The following is a 21871-nucleotide window of genomic DNA, read 5'->3' on the forward strand; positions in this document are numbered from 1 at the left end:
CCTGGTTGTGCACAAATAAAAAGACCTATTAAAAATCCCAAAACTGACTACACATACAACACAATAGCGTATTAATGTTACTAAGAAATAACTGCACCAACAAAGCGCTTCTTACCTGCTGTGTTTTGCTCTGACATGTTTTCACACGCTGTCCGCCTTTTATGGGCGCTGGAGGACGTCTGATTGGAAAGGCTGATGTCACCAATTCATTTTCAGTCATTGCTTATTAACCCAAGGAAATGTCCTACCAGCGCGACAGGTTTATATCTGAAACTACCGGTACATCTGTGCTATTCATACATTAGGAAAGCCATTAAGCAGTGATGAAGCTCATTTAGCGCATGTGTTAAAAGACTTCTACATATAGATCACATATAGTCGATCGCAATATTAATGTAATTCTGTATCTGCAGCTCTAAATAAGACGTTGTGAAAACATAATTTCCAAACGAGATGCATCATAATTATATACAGCTTTCAATGTACGGAAAACAAGCCTAATCAAATCACAGACAGCAATGATTTTTTTTATTTTATTAAAGTTTACAACTCTGATTCATCTTGGTAACACTTATAATATGGCATTACTATAAAGCATTTACAAACACGGGTTAATCAGGAACTAATAATGAATCAAAACCATGTACTCCTCGCTTATTGACATTTATTCTTAATTAGATTGTGTTCTCAATCCACTATTAGTTCATGATGCTTTATATGTATTACCTAATTTTATGGTGTTTCCAAAATCGTTAATGAATTACCAATATAGATGTACAATAATCATCAAGCTGTTAGCAATGTCCATGAGCCAAAACACAATCGCTGGCTACAAACACAGCATCAGAGTGGTTTAGTGTGAATGCTAATGAGTATTTTACATCTTAAAATCTTCAACACAATCTTAATCTTCTATGGCATCAAAGTCTATGGCACATGGATAAGAAAAATAAACCACCTCAATATAAATGGATGTACAAAGAATATACTGTAAAAACAAAAAAATGTGTATAGCATGACAGGAATGCAGTGTCATGATCAAATAGTATATATTGCACAATTGCGTCTATAATGCAAACAGAACATTTTGGAAACATTTTTTTGTTGATTAGAAAAAAATGAAATGGCTATTTGTCGTATTGGGTGAGTCATAACTTTTACTCTCAGGCACCTGCTCTCACTGTTTGTTTTGGCTTGCATATCAGTATGACGCACAACAGAGGGTGTTTATCCCTCTTCATGTGGAAGTGTATAGCCACCAGATTCAGCATTGATCGCAAATAAACCTCTCCTGCATAAAACATCCAAGCTCCTGCCTCTTTTTTAATCTATCCTCTTAGACACCATTGTTTTTTTCTTTAACTATATGGTGTATAAGGCTTTCAATAAAAAATGTGTAGTGTATAGAAAAGTATATAGCAGCCAATGAGTAATTTAAAGGTTGAGTAGTGTCAATGATAAAACTGGGTAAAATAAAAATGTACAGAAAGTAGGCTTTGGAACACATTATTGAGGAAATGCTGCCTTCTACAGACAGTCTCCAAAATGCCCCAATCTAAAATAGATGATGATAAAAAATAATCTGTGATTCACAAAACCAGTGTTTTTCAACCTTTGTTGAGCCAAGGCACATTTTTTTCATTGAAATATTCACGAGGCACCACCAGCAGAAAATGTTCTCATCAAAGTGTCTTGGCTAGGAACGCCGTATAGTCTCACTAGCCACAATGACTCAATACATCACTAATTCTGTGGTCTCAAAAAAATTAACTACCTGATATGGAAGAGTATAATATGGTTACTCTGCCGATCACTAGACAGCATCGACACTCGAAAACGGTATATTATTTTTTGGATAATAATGCATTTGTTTAAAAAAAACAACAACTAGGTGAGATTGGATAATTTCCCAAGGCACATCAGACAATATCTCAAGGCACACTAGTGTGCCACGGCACAGTGGTTGAAAAACTCTGCACTAAACAACTGCAGTACTCTAAAATCTATTCTCTTTGTGGGTTAAAATTGTTCTATGGTTGATTCCTTTGCTGTTCCTGTGTTTACTTTGCAAGTTCTCCCTGTGTCTGGTTGAGCTTCCCCCATAAACCAAAAATATGTACAATAGGCTAATCATCCGACAAGTTCTGGGTTCTGCAACCTACAACATCAAAAGAGCCACTTTGTCCCATTTCAAACCAAAAGTATCAATATTTTTGGGGGGTAAAATAATGACACATTAATAAAAATACTAATTGAGTGATTGAATTGAATTTTCCCGAAAGAAAGACCCGTACGAGAGGCATGTGGCTCTTGACATTGTTGTTGCCTATCACTGAACTAGGTATTTCCAGGCTTAAAGGAACAGGCCACCGTTTTTTCATACTGAGATATGTTCTTACCTGAGCTTAGACGAGATGATGCGTACCTGTCTGGTCTTTGTGTGTGCCCCCAGTCACGCAAAACGACCAAAGATATTGTTAGCATTTGGCCTCTCCCAATGTATTCCTATGGCTCCAAATGGGGGTGAAGTTGGAAGCCACCACGCTCTTCCACGGGCACAAAGACTAGACAGGTGTGTATGAACTCGTCTAAGCTCAGGTAAGAATATAATAGTATGGAAAAACGGTGGCCTAAAGAAAGGTTCCCAAATGTAGAACCGATTCTATATTACTTAGCTACTCACAATGCTTTTGCAAGTTTGAAAAAAAAACATAGATTTGATTATTTACAGCTCTTGTGCTCGTCGTCTGAATTGGTTGCATCACACAGTAAATCAATTCTTTCATAATTCATAAACAGTCCCAGTCCATTTAGGTTTCAAAACTTCATCTTTCTCAACATTGATTCGAAAAAAAAGGGAAAAGGAGCTCCATCAGATAACACTGAGCCTGCGTTTCATGATCCCTGTGTCATGACCGGTTTCTGCAAAAGAAAGAAAGAAAGAAAGACACAAAGTTACACAGATTTCTTCAGAAGTGAATAACACGTACGTACGCGACGGTCGGAACAAACTACAGATGGACAAAGCGGTAAATCACCAAAGCACACATTGCTGTCGGCTAAAACAAACGAGAGGCAGAGCTGGAGCTTTGTGCACCATTGACTTAGTAAAACAAGTGCTTTACTGCAATTATAGAGGACATTTATGCAACAAGGAAGATACGTGGGAGATGAACATCCAGAAGTCAAAGCTCATCTTCTGCAGTCAGCATTCTACATGGTATGACAAATATAATGTGTGTTTCATTCATTTTATAGGTCCAATCATGATTTATATGCCTCCAAATGGGTGACATAATCATAGAAAGTGAGCTTTGATATCAAGGGATGATGGAATAAACAATATAGTTTTATTATTTCATCTCATAAGGCACTACTGCTACTACTACTACTACTACTACTACTACAGCTGTTATATTGTAAAGAAAAAACACATTAACCCCTTAACTCCCACCTGAACTGAGCACATTTTCTCCAGTTTGGCTTTACCCCAGTCCAAAAGCTTCTGGAAAAAAGCTGTGAAAAAGCAACCAAACTGAGACGAAAACAATGATGGAAATGTGACAAAACATTGTCAAAAAAGTGACAAAAAAATGGATGAAAAAGTGGCAAAAATGTCACAAAAATGTCACAAGAAATTGACAAAAAATGGACGAAAAAAATGACAAAAATGTGACAAAAATGTGATAAAAAAATGACAAAAAAATGACAAAAAAATGACAAAAAAATGACTAAAATGTGACAAAAATGTGATAAAAAATTGACAAAAAAATGACAAAAAAAATGACGAAAAAATGACAAAAATGTGACAAAATTTGCCAAAAAAAAGACAAAAATGTGAGTAAATTTGGCAAAAAAAAACAAAAATTTGACAAAAAAAAAAAGACAAAAATGTGAGACAAAAATGACAAAAAAATGACAAAAAAGTTGCAAAAATGAATTGAATACCCAACAAAAAAATGATGGAAAAAAAATCTGATAACGTGAGGAAAAAGATCCTCTCGGTTCAGGCGGGAGTTAAGAGGTTAAAGCCTCTGACTGGCCCCAAGCACTACACGTCAGACCAAGCAGCTGAAGCCCAGACAGAAAAGAAAGAGTTCACTGCCACCGTTTAGTGTGACTTTGCTTTCTTGCGCAGTTTAAAGCCGCAGAGGATAGAGTCTTATTGTCAGTGCAGTGGAAGTGGAAGTGAACTCCGTCGGCACCAGGGCTGCGGGGGGGGTCATACCGCACACTTTGCCTGAGTTTGGGGCTTCTTGACTGGGCTCCTCTGAGTCAAAGAGCCCGTGTAGCGGGAGTTCCTCACAAACCTGTCGGCTTGGGCTGAAAAGATACAGTATCGGCGGTTTTACATTCAGATCATGGGCTCACACTGGTATGAGGTTGGCTTGAAATCAGAGTCATCCTCTTCTCTCCCACACCGGCTAACTTCATGTCCCCTTTCACCACCACATCCACAAATCTCTGCTTTACTTTAACCTTATTGAGCAACATTTCAGCCTGTAATTTGGACGACAGTGGCTCAGATGGAGGAGCGAGCTGTCCTTCTGCAGAGTGTCCTTGTGTCTAATGCTAACACTCACTTTGCTTATGTATGAATGTTGCAGTGAGTGAGTGAGTATTTGGTGGTGGTCGGAGGGGCTGGTGGCGCAGATTTGCAGCCTCACATCTGTCAGTCTACCCCACGGCAGCTGCGGCCTGTGTCCTTGAGTGTCATTAAAGATGCATAATGCAACTTTTGGTGACAAAAAAGTTGATATAAGTGCATATTTGACCTTGTAGTGACAGCGGCTGTATGAGTGGTCAGCAGGGCGCCTTTACTTTCCATCACAGTGGTCTCTACAAAGCTCCAGGATCAATTGTTTTGTAGGTTTTCTGGTTTTCAGCAGCAAAAACCTTCCAAACAATTGATCCTGGAGCGTCTTGTGGCCATTGTGATGGAAAGTAAAGGAACCATGCTGATACATCCGCGGGGTCACTATAGGTCAAATACGCTGAAAAATATCAACTTTTTTTTCCACATAAAATAGTTGCACAATGCACCTTTAATAAAACCAATGGGCTAACAACAATTGCGTAATAAAAATGAAATAAATAAAATAAATGAATCATATTGAATGTGAGTTGAAGTGTCTCTTGTCAGACCTGACTTTGATGGCCATAACTAGCTCATCAAGTTTTTTTAATTATTATTATCATACTTTTTTTTTACCTGGAATTTTCCAAAGCGTGGCTCTCACTACTGGGAAAGCAGTTTCCTTTACTGCTACTTCAATTTAGATGACCATGTTACTGGCACAGATACATTTTTAGCTTCAAAGAAAATATATAATAAGTGACCCTTTACAGCACAGTAATAACACATTTTACAACCCTATAGAACCCCATATTTCCATTGACATTTCCCTATTACCAAGCTAGTACAGTGCTATAAAGAAAAGTGCAGAAAATTATAGGTTCGACATCCAGTTAAATGGACATGTCTGGTTCACATTAACCGTGGGTCAATTTGACTGAGACATGGATGTTCCCATAGCGTAATGTTGTTAAGATGTTTTGACTCGTGTGGGACGTCCTGGGAGCAGCTCAAAGACAGAGTCAGTGTGTGTCTTACTTGTGGGAAAGTTCTGGGACAGTCTTCGTGCCTGGACGGGGATCGCGGACTGAGGGGAAAGCAAAGGAGAAACCGCGACTTAAAAGACACAAGATACCACGATTTATGAGAATTAGAGGTTTGAGTTGTTTGAAAGGACTGTACAAGAAACAGGCCAAACAGTTTTAGACAAATCCTAAAGCAAGAAGAGTAAAATACAGAAAACGATGACAGGAATTTTGACGACTTTTTCTTAGCCACACCAGCCGCTGTGTCACAGGAAGGGGCAAACACCAAAACTAATGAGCGAGTAGCAGCGACTTCACTCTAATTATAAAAATCTCTTAAATGATCGGTGCAAATGTCCTCGAATGGCATGCAAACCAAGACTGGCTTTGTCACATCAGGCCAAACCCATTCATTTTCTTTTCCATTTGTGGATAGAAATGGGGTAAATGCATCAGTACATGTTCAGGATTATTCAGTGTTGATTCGGCTGTAGTTAATTAGTTTGTCACGCGCTGTTTAGGACCATCCATCATATGAGAGAGGAAACTATTAAAAGTTACCTTTGGGAAGAATTATGTGGGAATGTTGTGGTTAGTCTCAGTTAGTCCAACACTTGGAGCGCGTTTCTTCATTTTGTGGTTTTGTCGCAGCTGCTTGTCAACAAGTAACGTTAACGTACGACTTCGTCTACACTGTGGTTTGGTTATTATCCCCGAGATTTAGGATTATAGCGTCTACTGCAGTGGCTTTCCTGGCTTTCCCATGAGTGGATGTAAACAATAAGTTCACAAATAATTGCAATAAGAAAATAAGAAATGACTCACTAGGACTAATAGAATGTAAAGTCTACGTGTTTACCTTCTTCGTTTTATCCACAGGCATCCCAGCAGCATTCAGGGCAGCTATTTTGTTTTCTATGTAGGAGACCTGGGAGCACGACAAACAATATTATGCACAGATTGACTTTACACAGTTTACACTTGTTCTTCAGTAGGGCTGAAATAACTAATCGATTAATCGGACAACTAATCGATTACTAAAATAGTTGTCAACTATTTCAGTAATCGATTAATCGTTTTCTAGCAAACACAGACTAAAATAGAGCAAAAAAGACATGAGAATTATGTATATTGGATGAAAACCTACTTTGTTTTTAAAGATAGGGTCCGTAGTGTTTTGTACATTATAAATTTCATAAATATCTGTCTTTGTCTCGTCCAATCAGAAAGCAGAATTAGCACAAAGAGTCTCCTGCAAACGTTTACTTTAAGTTTACTCCATCAACATGTCCTCAAGCGACGCCACTTTAGCTTTATGTGATTAAAATAAAAAAATAAAATACAATTTCCATGGACCTTTCACAGCCAAGCGATTCATCGATTCATCGTAAAAAATAATGTGTAGATTAATCGATTACCAAAATCGTTAGTCGTAATCGTTAGTTGCAGCCCTATTCTTCAGCGTGTTCTTCTACCTGACTCTGGGTGTTTTGGACGTCCGCCGTGGCCTGAGCCACTTTGTCCTCCAGCTCAAACAGCAGAGCAGTGGAGCCTCTGAACCGAGCCCTGTCGTCTCCCGGCTGCAGCTTACGGTCCAGGCTCTCGGACGACTGGCTCATCTGCAAAAGTAAAAGTATAGTGATGCAAGGCCAGATCAGCAAAGTTATCAGGAAGGGGATTTGGTGCAAATTGATGGGCAAATAACCACTTTCAAAAGGTGACTGAGGTATAGTTTTCGGAAAAGCACAAAGCACTTCTTCTTCTCTACTCCGAGCTTCTCCCGAGTAACTGAGCTTCTCACTCAATCTTTCTCTAATCATGACCCATATCTTATGATCAAAGATGAGAATAGGAACATAGATTGAGATAATATTTACATTTTTGTCATCATAAACTGCACTGGAGAGGGCATTAATCATGAAATAAGGTACAGTGGATGTGGAAACAGACTTTCTTTTAATGGGTTAGGATTAGGGCTGGGTACCATGAAACTTTACAAGTGTGGTATTGAAAACAGAAAAATATCGAAAAAGCAGAAAAAAGAAGAAAGAGAATAAGAAGACGAAGAAGAAGGAGGAGGAGTAGAAGGAGGAGAAGAAGACGAAGAAGAAGACAAAGAAGAAGAAGGAGGAGGAGACGAAGACGAAGAAGAAGAAGGAGGAGGAGAAGAAGACGAAGAAGAAGACGAAGAAGAAGACGAAGAAGAAGACGAAGACGAAGGGGGGAGAGGAAGAATAAGGAGAAGATGAAGGAGAAGATGAAGGCGAAGAAGAAGGAGAAGAAGGAGAAGAAGGAGAAGAAGGAGAAGAAGAGGAAGAGGAAGAAGAAGAAGGAGGAGGAGGAAGAAGAAGAAGAAGAAGAAGAAGAAGAAGAAGAAGAAGAAGAAGAAGAAGAAGAAGAAGAAGAAGAAGAAGAAGAAGAAGAAGAAGAAGAAGAAGAAGAAGCAGAAGAAGCAGAAGAAGAAGAAGAAGAAGAAGAATATGTTTTTAGTGATTCTGGAGTACCCGGAGGAAACCTACGCAGACACGGGGAGAACATACAAACTCCACACTGAAAGGCCCCGTCCAGATGGGAATTGAACTCGGGACCTTATTGCTGTGAAGCGAGAGCGCTAACCGCTGTGCCGGAGCAAACGAAGTCCTGGTTGTTTCAGCTCAAATAAATGATACAAAGAAATTGTATTTTATGGAATAAATTTACATCATTGTTCTGGTTTCTGATTCTAGGTCACAAATATAGGTAAGTATAGGTATCGAAAACCAAGTTTAAGTACCAGTATTTTTTAAATTCTATTTCTTTCTTTTCTTACAGAGACCTCAGGACAAACTTGGCTCGCAATCCCAAACTCAAATAAACATGCCCCACTCATTTCACTGATGTTTGGAAACTCTTTGAGGTCGAGATGCTCTCTCCTGCTACCGCTTGATATTGTATCTCCAAAATTTGAAAACTTGACCCCAATGATCATTACAATCAAGTTCAATCTAAACATTTCCAGAAGTCAGTTGAAATGAGGATAGTTTAAAGAAGTTCTTTTTATATCTTAGTCCAAACAGACCTGACATTAAGCCGATCGGAGCAGCATCGAAACAACTCTAGCAGAGAGAAGCCAAGCACATCTGTCCTCTGACCCTTTTAACTCCTTTTGGACCCGTCCAAATTCAACAAGCCAAAGAAAGCATTTGGACTTTGGGTTTTATCGAACTGTAAATTTTACGGTTATAAGGAAGAGAAAAAGAACATGTTCCCCTGATATCGGGGAAAGGGAGTAAAAGGGTAAATAAACTAAAAGCTTGAGTTGAGTTGATTTACGAGAGTGAGGCTGAACATGGAAGTGCTGAGGAGCCAGAAGATTCTTTAACTGTGGGGGAATGTGACGCTCTCCAGATGTGAACCGACAGTGACTGCTCACGCTAAAGCACGGGCAGCAGCATGGAGAGATGTACAATTGTCACAGTGAAATGAATGATTTAAACACATTTACCTCATCAACAGGTCACAGGCAAAAATCTTACCTTTCTTGCACTTGCTGTAACTGGTGGAAAACTGTAGGTAAAACAATCCTTTCATAAACTCTAGCATATGATACAGTTGTGCTGTTCGACAATACACTCAAATGAATGAATACGTTACTCAGTGATAAGAGTCCGGTTCAAAGTAAAGCACGGCTATGGTCAGATTCAGATTACTTTACTTAAAGCAGTACTAAGTAGCATGTTTACCATAATAAATCCTTTTCGTAGTCCCTGTGGGGGTAATACAAGTGTTTATGGGATGATTGGAGGGTCTTTCATCTCCCCCTGGTGTCTCGGGCCAGAAAACCATGCTTGCAACTTGTCTGCCATCGGACCAGAGCAACCAATACACACTAATAGAATCACGAGGAAGAAGCTAAAATGCTAACAGGCAAAGCTAACTGCGGGCTAGCGCCACTTTAAACAGTATTTACAGCCAAGTTTGAGTGAAAAAAAATATTTCCATTGTGTAATTGGATGTACAATATCCCTCTCTCCCTTCGCCTTTTCTGTCAGCGTAGTATTTACTCTCCAAGACAATTAATAAGTTAAAAAAACGCAACTTGCTACGACACCTGCAGTTGCGCTCATGGCCTCTAGGGGCAAGAGTTACTTAGTACTGCTTTAACCCACATGGGGCAATTCCTTCAGAGCTGCCTCAAGAAAAGCTGAAAAACAAACAATATAAAAAACAGCCACACAACAACAAGCAAACAGTGGAGCTCACTCATTCATACTGTAAATGATAATGTACAAAACCTGAGCAACAGGCAAGAGAAAACCTCAAATTACAGACTGTTCAGTTCAAGTCGAATAGTGTCAGGGGATTTAGTTTTTATACAGCGGTTCCTCTAACCGCATGGCAAGGCATAGCAACACCCTGAAGGCATAGCCAGGGCAGGTCTTGTAAGATGGTGACCTCCTTTTGTAGAATGGCCCTCACTACAAAGTACGTATTGCTGCCTTAGCCTCACTGAAACGGCTTCAGTCAGTGATGAGTATATACTGTAGTGTGTCACCTCATTACCTTCACATCCTCCAGCGGTTGTGGCTTCTCCTCAGTCTTGGATCCCACGCTGCTCAGCCTGGAGGATGGCCTGGTGGGGATCTTGCTGGTCAAGGCGTCACCCTGTAGTGGACTCCTCCAGGCTGGGATGTCCTGGGACGACTGAGAGCGGCTGGTTTGGTTAAGGGAACCCTCCTCCTCCTCTTCATCAGTGATGCTGTGGTCACTGATGTTGTCCGTCATTTCGCTGAGTTTCTGCCTGAGCTGCAGCTCCTCCAGGTCCACCTCCCACTGAGGCACCGGAGACACACTGCTGGGCGTCTGGATCTGCAGCGGGAGCTGAAGATGGCAACAAACAAAAAGCTCAACACTGCAGTAAAAAGATAATATTTCTGTCTGCTTCTCTGTGACACTTTACACTTAAGTGTCACGTAAGCTATAATCTATTAAAAAGTCTAGAAAGGTGAGGGCATCGCTGGGTCCAAATCCTGAGGAGATCTTCAGGGTTTCAGGTACTAGTTTAAGCTTTAGACTGTGTAAAAAAAAAAAGGAGAGGATCCATGTGAGTCCATGTATTTGATGAAGGACTTTTAATATTCTGAGAACCTCGGATTCCCTCCTGTTTTACACAAGCCATAATTTATTGTGAGGAAGTTTGTCTTCTGCATTTGACCCATCCTTCATTGCCACAGGGTCAGAAGTATTGTGCATGTTTGCTTAGATAGTGAGGAAACACCAAAACACAGGGGAGAACTCTGTGTTTCATAGTGAAGGACACTGTCCCAGGTCCTTCACTATGAAGACATGTAATGTACATGATTGATAAACTTTACCGTTAGTGTATTTAAACAGTACGAAGGCCCTGGCCATATGTGGAGCTTGTACGTTCTCCCTGTCTATGTTCCTCTTGGTGCTTCAGTTCCCCCCTCGACCAGAATTATGTACAATAGGGCCACCTCTGGAGCGTAAACTTTAGTTTGAGTGGGAGTTTCTTCATTAGATAAAGGTTAACAACCTGCTTCTACACAATATGATGTTCATAATGATGCACAGCAGATATTTCTCATGCGACGTGTGAACTAACTGATCTGAAATCAGTCATGTGCACGCTCCTCTAATTCACTCTTACACCAGTCCATTATTTTGGAGGACGTCTCATGTTTCCTTCTAATCAGAGCAAATGAACATTGTGGATGCGTCTCGCGTGCCAAGTCCTCCCTCTGTCCAACATGTGCTAAACACTAATTGGCCTGAGCGGCGGTTTTGCCACCAAAGAGGGTCGAGGCATGACTCTGTTGGATATTGCCCTGATTTGTGTCCCTATAACCAGTGATTAGCAGAGCGCGGTGTTCGTTTGCGTTCTGTGGCCTGGCTCCGTCTTTGAGGAAACCACTGGATTACAGGCTTTTTACGCCCCAATTAAAAACAGACACTAGATGGGAGCAATTTATCCAGCGACTGCAAGCAATCAGAAACAGAAATATTCCATTACCGAGGCAGGACATTCTTCAAAGATTGCAGACTGATAAAAAAAAATAGGTTGCCGTGTTAGTGTGTAGCATTCGGGTGTGCTTGGACTTACTTTGGTACGTAAGATACAATTTTAAGTTTTGTTGCGTGTAAGGGGTTAAATAACAAATACAAACTGGTGAAAATAGCTGTCCCCTCCTGGAACCGCCACCTTAACGTGGTGGAGGGGTTTGAACACCCACATGATCCTGGGAGCTCTGTTGTCGGGGGCTTCGTGCCCCTGTTAGGGTCTCCCAGGGCAAACAGGTCCTAGGTGACGGGTCAGACAAAGAGCCGTTCAGAAGCCCCTCATGAGAGACCAACAGGCCTGTTAAATCATGAGGCCGTCCTTCTGTGGACCCACCACCTGCAGGAGGCGCCATAAGGGGCTGGTGCAATGTGATTTGGGCAGCTTAACGACTGCCCCCACGACCCGGCAACGGACAAGTGGAAGAAGATGGATGGATGGATGGATGAATGGATGAAAATAGCTCTAGTTTCTAAAGTAAACAAACAGCGAGCTCATGATCTAAATGTCTTAGCACATGTAGCACTTGAGACCTACAAATCCGCAGGTTTCATCTTCTGAAACACTAAGAGGCGCCAAGACCCCCCACACCTGCAGCACAGTGGAGGCAGCACAGTGGAGGCGTCACAAGAGGTGCTATAGGAAACAAAAAAGGGGCAAACAAGGAGGTATCCGGGCAAGTCTTGACCCTAAGCCATACAAGCCTGTTCCTATTATTGTTCTGGCTAATGTTCATTCACTGGAGAATAAGATGATATCTGCAACGCTCTTCCAGAAGATGGTGAAAGACTGTTGTGTTTTTATATTCAATGGGTCCACAGGTGACCCTCAGGTGAAGGAGCCAGAGGAGAGGGAGGAGGACAAAGATGCAGATGAGAAGGAAATAAAGCACTTACTTAGCTACTTTTATCCGTTGCACTTGTTCTCTTACTAAAAAACGACTTTGAATGCACTTTTGCACTTGCTGCTTGTTTTGCTCATGAACAAACAATTGGAAAATGACCCCCAGTACCTGGTCACTCGTGCTGGTGACTTTCTGCTCCAGTCGATTCAGCAGAGACTCCACAGCGGACATCCTTCTGTTCAGGTCAGTGATCTGGAAGAAAATGAGACTTTAGACTCAAAGAGGCAGTTCACAGGCCTTGGCTTTTCTAAGATTAGACCGTTCCAAGATCAGTTTGAGAATGATGGGAGTGGACGTGTTGTCAGCGTGTTGTGTTTAATATATCTTTATTTATTCTATTTGACCTTGAATGAACCTGGTCAAATATTTGAGCTCTAATTCTCATTTGCAAACATGACCTGGCTATTTCTTTCCCCTGTTTCTTTGTTGAATAGATAGCTGTCTAAAATGTAATTGTAGCTATTGCGTTGGCGTATACACATTAAACTTAAGTAGCATGTTTAAACTTGACCTTACAAAACAACTCAACAATATGCTGGCCACATGTGAGAGTACACCCAATAAATAATGGCATTCTCTCAGTCATCTCATGGTATTTGAACTCACAGAACTTCCTTTTGCTGAGACGGCCATTTCAACATTTGTCTCTCTTTAAATCCTCATTCTTAAGATTCCCAGACACCAAACGTGATTTAGGCCTAATCTGACTAAACCATGACTAAACCCTTAACGTGACTGAATGTTGTTTACTAACAGGAGGTTTGCAGGTCAGATACCACCAGCTGCGCTATGTGACACTTTCCACCATGTCGTTTTGAACCATAAGAAATGTATGAAAACAAATGCAAATCTAGTTTGAGGTTTTTTTTTTTTATTTGGATGAGATGGTGTAACTGATTTCAAAATATTACTATCCTTCTTTCTGTTGTTATTATCCTTCAAATGATAATACCCAGTCTGTAGATGTTAAAGCAGAACTAAGTCACTCATGCCCCTAGTGGCCATAAGCGCCACTGCAGGTTGCGTTTTTTTTTTTACTCACTAATTGTCCATGAGAGTAAATACTACGCTGACAGAAAAGACAAAGGGAGAGAGGGATATTGTACATTGTGCCACAACTTAATGACACAATGGAGATATTTTTTTCCCCCTCAAACTTGGCTGTAAATACTGTTAAAGTGGCGCTAACCCGGAGTTAGATTTGCCCGTTAGCTTGTTAGCTTCTTCTTCGTGATTCTGTTAGTGTGTATTGCGCCTCCGACCCGGTGCAGGGAAGTTGGGTGGTTTTCTGGACAGAGACACCAGGGGGAGATGAAAGACCCCCCAATCATCCCATTAACACTTGTATTGGGACAATGAAAAGGATTTATTAAGGTTAACAAGTTACTAAGTACTGCTTTAAAGACATGTATACTTCTTTGAATCACATAAAATTGAAATAATCTAAAATCCATGCTGAAAATGTACAGAGATTGGGATCACGTGATTCATAAAGCAAACATTATGCATGGAGTATAATATCAGTCATGTTTTTGGCAAAAGAAAGATCTTTGGATTAGCAAAAATACCGCATAAAAACAGTAAACAATGCATCATCAGTGTAGTGATTATTTGTATGCAATGTTTAGCACCAAGCTGCAATACCATTATTAGACACCAAGGGTCTGCAGGCCTCAGTTTGGGAATCATTAAGTGGACTGACCCCTCTGCAACATCTCATTTTTATTTAATATTCTTGATACTTTAACCAGAGATCTGTATTTTATGACTAGCTGATCAATATGATATTAGCCAACTACTGTACAGCTTCAATAAACATGTTGCAATCGGCATTACTAACTTTGTCAATGTGTCCTTATGTCACACACACTTGCGCATTTGTACATCAGATCCTGTTGCTCGTACTCATGTCCTGTTCCACACTTTCTCACTTTGATGCCAGCTACGATTTCACCATCAAAACAGCACAGTCAAATCAACATTGGCCCATGCAACAGCCTACCCCAGTGTCCGGAGGGGGGTGGTGGGGATGTTTTGATGTCTGGCAGATCATGTCTAGTATTTGTGTTTGTATTTGTCCACCGGGGTAAACTGCAATATCAAATGGCCGTGACATGTGAAAGAGGTTTATCTGCACCAGACCAGGTGGGAGTGTGCACAACAGGGCTCTACTGTCACAAAGAGCAACAGGGAAAGAAGACTTAGCTGAGAATTGAAAATCTCTCAGCTATTTGTGTAAAGACAAGTTTGACAAGAAGTAGATTATATCAGATTTGTTGAAAAAACACACTTCTGTATCTGAGCAAACGCATGACCTGAAAGACAAAGCACTTGTATTAACTACAAATTGTGAGCCACAGGTCTCCAATCTTCTCACACTATGAGGTACTTTTATGAAACAGAGCTACTTATGCAACAAAAAGGCTTGCCTAATTACCCTATTTCAACAAAAATGATTTTAATTTTGTCCTTGTACTCTACTTTATGAACCTTAAAGTTTGCAGATTCTGTCCAAAATGTTCAGCACCAAAGAAAATGTCTCTAAAATGTGACTTATCAAGCTTTGGGCGAGCAACCAAGAAAGGGCTGAACTGATGGCTTTTCCAATAATTGTGAAAATGTGAATATTTGGTTAATGAAATGTGTCAATTAATAATCAAATGTGTTAAATTTAAGTGTTTATGTTGGAGAAATATAAAAAATGAATAGAATTGTTAGAGAAAAATTAACCGTGATTAATCGAATTCCACAAGTGCAACTAATCGCGATAAAACATTTTTTACGCTTGACAGCCCTGAAAAAAGTTAAAGGGACTAGATGCAAGTTCGTGATTTTATGCTCTCTACTGCCATCTCAGGCCTTATCCGTAACTGCAGCTTCTATATTAAGCTCGTGCATGACGGCACTTCAGACCCGAAAAAACGCCTTTTTGAGCGACAGTGCAGGATTTTAGAGGCAGTTGGGGTGAACAGGTCTGAGCTCATTCTACACATTAGGACATGGCTGGAACATGTGGGGGGAGGAAAATACATAATGTTAACATTTTTAGACCCCGTATAGTCCCTTTAACTATTTAAACCTATTAATGACACTAGAGATCCTAGAGAAGGTCCTCAAGAAGGTCCTGAAATCAAACTCAGTGGGGCCTTGCTTTGTAGAGTTTCCATGTTAATCCTGTGCATGAATTGGTTTCTTGCTCCAGTTTCCTCCACCATGAAAAACATAGACAATAGGGGCCAGGACTTCTCTGTAAACGAGAGCTCCAGTGTTCCCAGTCAGGACCGCCTGGGAAGTAGAAGGACACTAAGCTTAGGGGTTTCAAGACAATTGTTGTGCCTTGATAGAACCGTACAATGGAATTTGGGAGCCCTTGGCCTAGATCTCTTAAGGAGGGCTTATTCGTCCCGTGATCCAGGCTTGGATTTAGAGAGCGTTCCCGGATGCTGTTATTGACAAATTGTCCCCGTGATATTGAGTCAATGGATAAACATCTCCTATAACCTGTGCAGTCTGTGGTTAAGGCTGCTGCACACGTGGCAGAACAGTCTTACGTCCTCTGTGTCATGGGTTAGAGTCCAGGGTGACAATTTGTTGTTCGCTCTTCACCCCCATCACCCTAGCCGTCCTTTCCAATAACATGTGGGTCTTAATTATTCTTTAAAAACATCTCCTATAGCTTATACCTGAAGTTATCCATCCATGTAAACAAAATGGTATAGTTATAGACTTGTAACTTGCCATATTTGTGTCTCATTTGGCGCTAAACATATCATGGTGTCCTTCAAAGCGCGATTGCCAACTTCAAATCATAAAGCTGCACACCAATAATCAAAGCAATGCGAATCAGCTTTCTTCAGTTCATCCGCAGGACACATGAGGACACGTTTGGGCTGTATCCTCCTAACAGCAGCAGCAGACCCGGAGTCAGCCAAAGTAATGGTAAACAGAGTGTGTTTTCAATCCCCTCCCTTTGAACAGTTGTTTTGATCCTTCCCAGCGCCTCCCCTGACTGCGTTACCGAAATAGACCCTGATGTAATGTACCTAAGGCAGCTGTCCCCTCCGCATCACTCAACGTGTCACGCTGATAAACTTAGGTCCAGTTATAAATTGCGAGGCGTGCAGTTGGAAAAACCCGGGATAAGTTTACATTGAGGTGTTTGTAGAGCTTGAGGGGACAAAATGATGAGTTAACACGTAGTCTGATTATTATTTCAGCTTCTATAATGAACAAGACATTTCTCCCAATACTGTACAGCAGTGATTCCCAACCAGGGGTACTCGAGGACCTAGCACGGGGTGCTTGGGATTACTTCAGATTGAAAAAAGGAGGGAAACAGAACATAATTTTGATAGGAAAGGCTATATTTTGCAGTGAAATGTGTAGTTTCGAGAGAATTTTAGGTTTATTTTGAACGCAGCATTGTCTTTCTGAATAAACTGCAACACCCTTAAGGTACGGGGTACACGGACGACCACTGAAGAGTCCAAGGAATCACAGCTGTACGGCACTGTCAGCTGGCAAAAGGGTCAATGCATTGTGTGTACTGTGTTCAGATCCTAGACAATGTGGAAAACAGAAGCGTATACTTGTTTTATACTATCTGTACATTTCACATCACTAATACACTACCACTTGCCAAAGCCTTAGTCGCCACCGAAAATAAAAAGGCCACACACTCCGTTAGCCTTGCTATCGCCAGACTAAATATCACAGGTTATATTTAGTCTGGGAACCACCAACTCATTTTCCCGTAGGAGAGGTGTGGTTTACGATTGTCCTTACCTGTTCACTGGGCGCTGCGAATGTCTATCATATGCGTCTGCACGTAGCCATAGCCAATCGTATCATCCTATCAGATGATGTACCCACTGTAAACTTTAGAGCTAAACTATTTAGAACACGGTCTAAAGCTTGATGAAAAGATGGCGTCGGGTCTGCTGCTGTCATGTTGGATCCATAAATAAACATTTATTTTTTTCTTCGTAAAAACAAACTACCAGCTTCCGTATGTCGAATAGCGCCTCATCTTCTTGCCGTCCCTCCTCGTTCTGTGATTGGTCCCCAAATCCATGCAAAGATTTCGGCCATGGTCCCCAATCTGCTGTGAAGTTCGAAATGATTCAAGCGCACACAGCAGCACGATTGTTCCGACGCTAATATTCCGTTGGACTGCCTTTACCTTTGATTCCTGGATTAATTGTCACCATCTTGTAAAGTCTGTTCACTGCGCAAGGCCTTCTCCAGCACATCTCAGAGATTCCCAACGAGGTTAATAAAATCTGGACTCTGAGATGGCCAATACATTGATATTGTATTTATGCAACTGTGAAGCACTTTGAATTGCCTTGTGTATGAATTGTGCTCTACAAATAAACTTGCCTTGCCTTACATGTGTGAAAATGATGTCTCAAACTCTCTCACAGTTTGAGCCTGATGAATCCTGGCTTCGTCATCTTGGAATATGCCATCAGGAAAGAAGGACATCCATTGATTACTTTCAGTCTCCTTTGAGTTTAATTTACACAGTGATGAAGACAGTGAATAAATTAGAATGAGAATTTGATCATGATACATCCCCAATGGGTTCCACTCTACAAATCCGCAAGGTCATTACATTCCCTAATGGCTTTTCCTTCTGTGACTGGTGCAGCAAACATATTTTCTGCATAGTGTGCGGTGACTTGCATTTGGATTAGGCCTCCTTGACCTCACCCCCTCCAGTGCACTTACTGCTGCTTCCCGTCCCTATATTTAGTCTGCATGCCATTTGCTTTCACGTGAAAGAACAACGGCTCGGGACCTTTTGGAGTGGACGCAGGGGGGTTGGTTCGTTCCTGCAAAGCCAAGCCAAACTAAACAGGTGCCTTAGTTTGTCTCATGTAAAGCGCTTTGTGACTATATGTCTGTGAAAGGCGCTATATAAATAAAGATCTTCTTCTTCTTCTTAGTTTATGCTCTGCACTGTATATTGTTGGACACAAAGCATTAATTTGAAAGCACAATTCAATGGTTTCAGCATATTTATCACTATACCAACTGCGGTGCATCAAAATGATCATAAGATAGCAGCCGGCGTCACAATCATTGTATCAGTTTAAAATATAATCAATAGACCTCAGGAGACCTTATCTCACTCACGTTGAAGAACAATAAGCAAAAAAAGCTTTTATGTTTTGCCAAAAAAGAAACATGCTTTGAACTGCCTTTTCAAAACCACATGTGCCGTGATTGATTGATATCGGGCAGATACAGCGCAGTCGTGGGTTGGTATTTTGCAGCGCATTTCAACTGTAACTCTTTTTTATTATTATTGTGGGCGTGTATACATAATGTGAACTGGATGGTTTGAAAGGAAATAGTAAATACTCAAGGCTGATCTTCAACCACAGAGACTTTTATAAACATGAAGCTATCAAAATGGATTTATGAAGATTGCGGAGCACAAATGAGAGGGATGAGTGTAGTGTTCAAAACAGAAGTGGGTGGTTTTCTGAGAGATGGGTGTGCTGTACTGCTTTCAAGCTATTAAAACGCTCCCAAGCTTTACTGTACGAGATATCTACTAACGCTAAAGCTGCAGTGAAGTAAAGTTTGAGACCTGCGGCGGGTTGCTGGAGTTGAGGCTGTCCTGGGAGGTGTGCGAGTTGCGGTGGCTGTGCAGGTGGCTCTGGTACAGGGGGAAGGTGGGGAAGTTTTCGTCCTCCTCCGAGTCCTCCGGTCCGGCCAGGAACACGGAGATCCTGGGATTCCCGCCCACGCTCCCGCTGCCACAGGACGAGTAGCTGAGGCGCGACACTGAGCGAGATGGGTCGCGGCCCTCAGAGTACACAAACTCGTCTGGGGGGGGGAAAAGTACGGATGTAAAGGTTTGGCAAGTTCTAGTGCACAATTCATTCAGCAAGAGACACATGTGACTTTATAATTATAATCATAAAGGACACTGGTTTATTAAAACTGATGTATACAGATGGCAAAGCGTCATACAAGGGGGCGTGGCCTAGGAGACAGGGAAGGAAGTATGCTTAGGAAATCACAATTAGTCATTTTCTGGAGGACTAGAAACATATTTATCACACACAAATAAAGTCAAGTCAAAATCAGGTCCATAAGGATGTTTTTTCACGCCAGCTTGTCCAGTAGAAGCAAAAAAACAGCACTTTTAGCTAGTGTTAGCATATGTAGCATGAAGTTAACGTTAGCTTTATGGTTAGCATTGTCCGTTATTTTTGTATTTATGGACTGTTGAACCACTTTGCTCCTCTCCATGTCTCTATATCTTTATTTGGTAGAAAAATGTACTGCATTTTCCGGACTATAATTCGCACTTTTATCTATTCACCTTATTTTGCCTTGCCCACTTTTGACTCTTTTTTGCCACGGATTAGAACTTCCATTGTACTGACACTTCTGGTGCGACCTATACTCAGGTGCTACCTATAGTATATCAAAACATGATTTCACATCTTTGTTATTTTCACTCTGACAGCCGCTAGATGGCACTATAGGCTTGTGTACCAGTAATTTCTACTCCTGTACCACTGAAAAAAAAGAAAGGAGTGAGCGAGAAACTAGTGAAGGACTGGTGAAAAGCATAGGTTACTCTTACTGCAATGAAGAAAACAAAGAAAAAGCTACAGAAATCACAGGCTAAAAGCTCAATGGCCACAGCTAGAGGAAAGAGTTCGCAAATGGAGCTTGAACAACGTGCTGCCGGGAGAGGCTTGTGCGACTTACACCCCAGAGTAACTTATAGTCCGGAAAATACTGAATAATTCAAGTTCAGCTTGATATTATTATTGCATTAGAAGAATTATCCAATATGGCGGTGGGTGGCGTTTTTGTCACGTAACTCACAAACGCAGAATAATAGCAAAAATCTTACACAGCATACAACAAAACACTTTTAAATTATATTTAAATGTAAATCTCAGTCAGTGATTGTGTTATGAATATTGCAGCATCTAATATAACAATAACGATAATGTGCAGTCTTTAAAACTATACAAAGTAGCTTTACCAAACCAAATACAACTACAGGTCTCTCTGGTTGTGCTTCTGTACCTGTATTGTTTTTTAATGTATTTATTATTGCTGTATGTTGTTGAATGTCTGTGGATGTATTGTTTTTATCGGGCCCGTACTGGCACTTCTCCTGCAAATGAAGTTCCTAACGGATAAATAAAGTGAATTTGAATTTGAATTTGAATTGAATACCTTGTCGCTGAGTGATGGCAGACTCCACCCCCTGACTGTAGTCCAGGCCTCCATTGTTGTAGTCCAGTCTCTTGTCTCTGGTCTTCTCTGTCTCGCTCACACTGTCACTGGGACTGTGGGCCTGGAGGGAGGATAGCAGGCATGAGGACTGAAAGATTATACTGCACAATATTACTGACAATACATTGAGCATTTTCAACTCAGACTAATTTTGAGATTTGTGACATTCAGATGAGGGTTAATCGAAGCCTGCAGCATGATGCCATTGTCAGACTACTCCAGTCGCTAGGAATTATAAATAGACAAATAGCGCAGGTTGGTTGGTTGGCATGCAGCAGATTAGTCCCTGTACCTGATAGCAGTGTCCTCTGGAATCGCTCAGATAGTCATAGCCCAAGTCCAGCTCTAAACGGTCCACCGTGAGCCGCCGCTTCGGCTTTTTCATCTTTAACAGGAAGAGACACAAGAACCCATCACCGAGAGTTAAGAAAAAAAAAACACCAGAAAGGAAAGCACGATTTTGAAAGGCAGAGAAGAGATAAAGCTCAATCCAAAGCAAAGAGGAAAGGACTGGCACATATTGTATAGTGTTTGCAATTAATGGAAAAAAAATCTCCTGTGTCTGTGTAGTTGCTCATTTATATTAACTTGTTTGTGGTTGTTTGAAATGAAAATAAAATAAATACAAATTTGCTGCGTCAGAATATTCGAAAATGTCATTAAGTGACTTGATTGTGTCTTGTTTAATCAACATTTTTTCCTAACTCCAGCACCTTTACATGGCTGCTACAGCTGACATGTTAATTAATGTGCACTTTTAGTTTAGTTTATCTGAGCAGTTAACATTTATATTTTATTTTAACACAAATCACATTATACTGATATAAGCACCTACTCATATGCAAAGCAATAAGCATTTACATTTTGCAGGGATACAAAATGAGGACTGGATCCACAACTATCAAGAAATCAGCAGAAAATGTTTCTTGAACCTCCTAACCCCCACCTGAATCGAGCACATTTTCTCCAGTTTGACTTTACCCAAATCTAAAAGCGTCTTGGAAAAAGCGACAAAATAACAACAAAAAGTA

The 21871-nt window shown here is 40.8% G+C and overlaps 1 protein-coding gene across 1 annotated transcript in view; it reads right to left on the minus strand.

Annotated features, from left to right (window-relative positions):
- Nucleotides 1–2895: 2895 nt before the first annotated feature.
- mlphb (melanophilin b) overlaps nt 2896–21871 on the minus strand; it is a gene marked incomplete at its 3' end in the record, with an annotated part of 47488 nt that continues 28512 nt past the window's right edge. Inside the window, exons 7-16 of the mRNA XM_079563431.1 lie at nt 21133–21225; nt 20781–20901; nt 19165–19403; nt 12672–12755; nt 10144–10461; nt 7077–7220; nt 6461–6529; nt 5615–5663; nt 4229–4323; nt 2896–2922 (exon numbers count right to left, since the gene is read on the minus strand). Of these exons, the coding sequence (XP_079419557.1) occupies nt 2896–2922; nt 4229–4323; nt 5615–5663; nt 6461–6529; nt 7077–7220; nt 10144–10461; nt 12672–12755; nt 19165–19403; nt 20781–20901; nt 21133–21225 (1239 nt within the window). The remainder of the gene's footprint in view (nt 2923–4228; nt 4324–5614; nt 5664–6460; nt 6530–7076; nt 7221–10143; nt 10462–12671; nt 12756–19164; nt 19404–20780; nt 20902–21132; nt 21226–21871) is intronic.

Source organism: Gobius niger, assembly GCF_951799975.1.
Source record: "Gobius niger genome assembly, chromosome: 9".
NCBI lineage: Eukaryota > Metazoa > Chordata > Actinopteri > Gobiiformes > Gobiidae > Gobius > Gobius niger.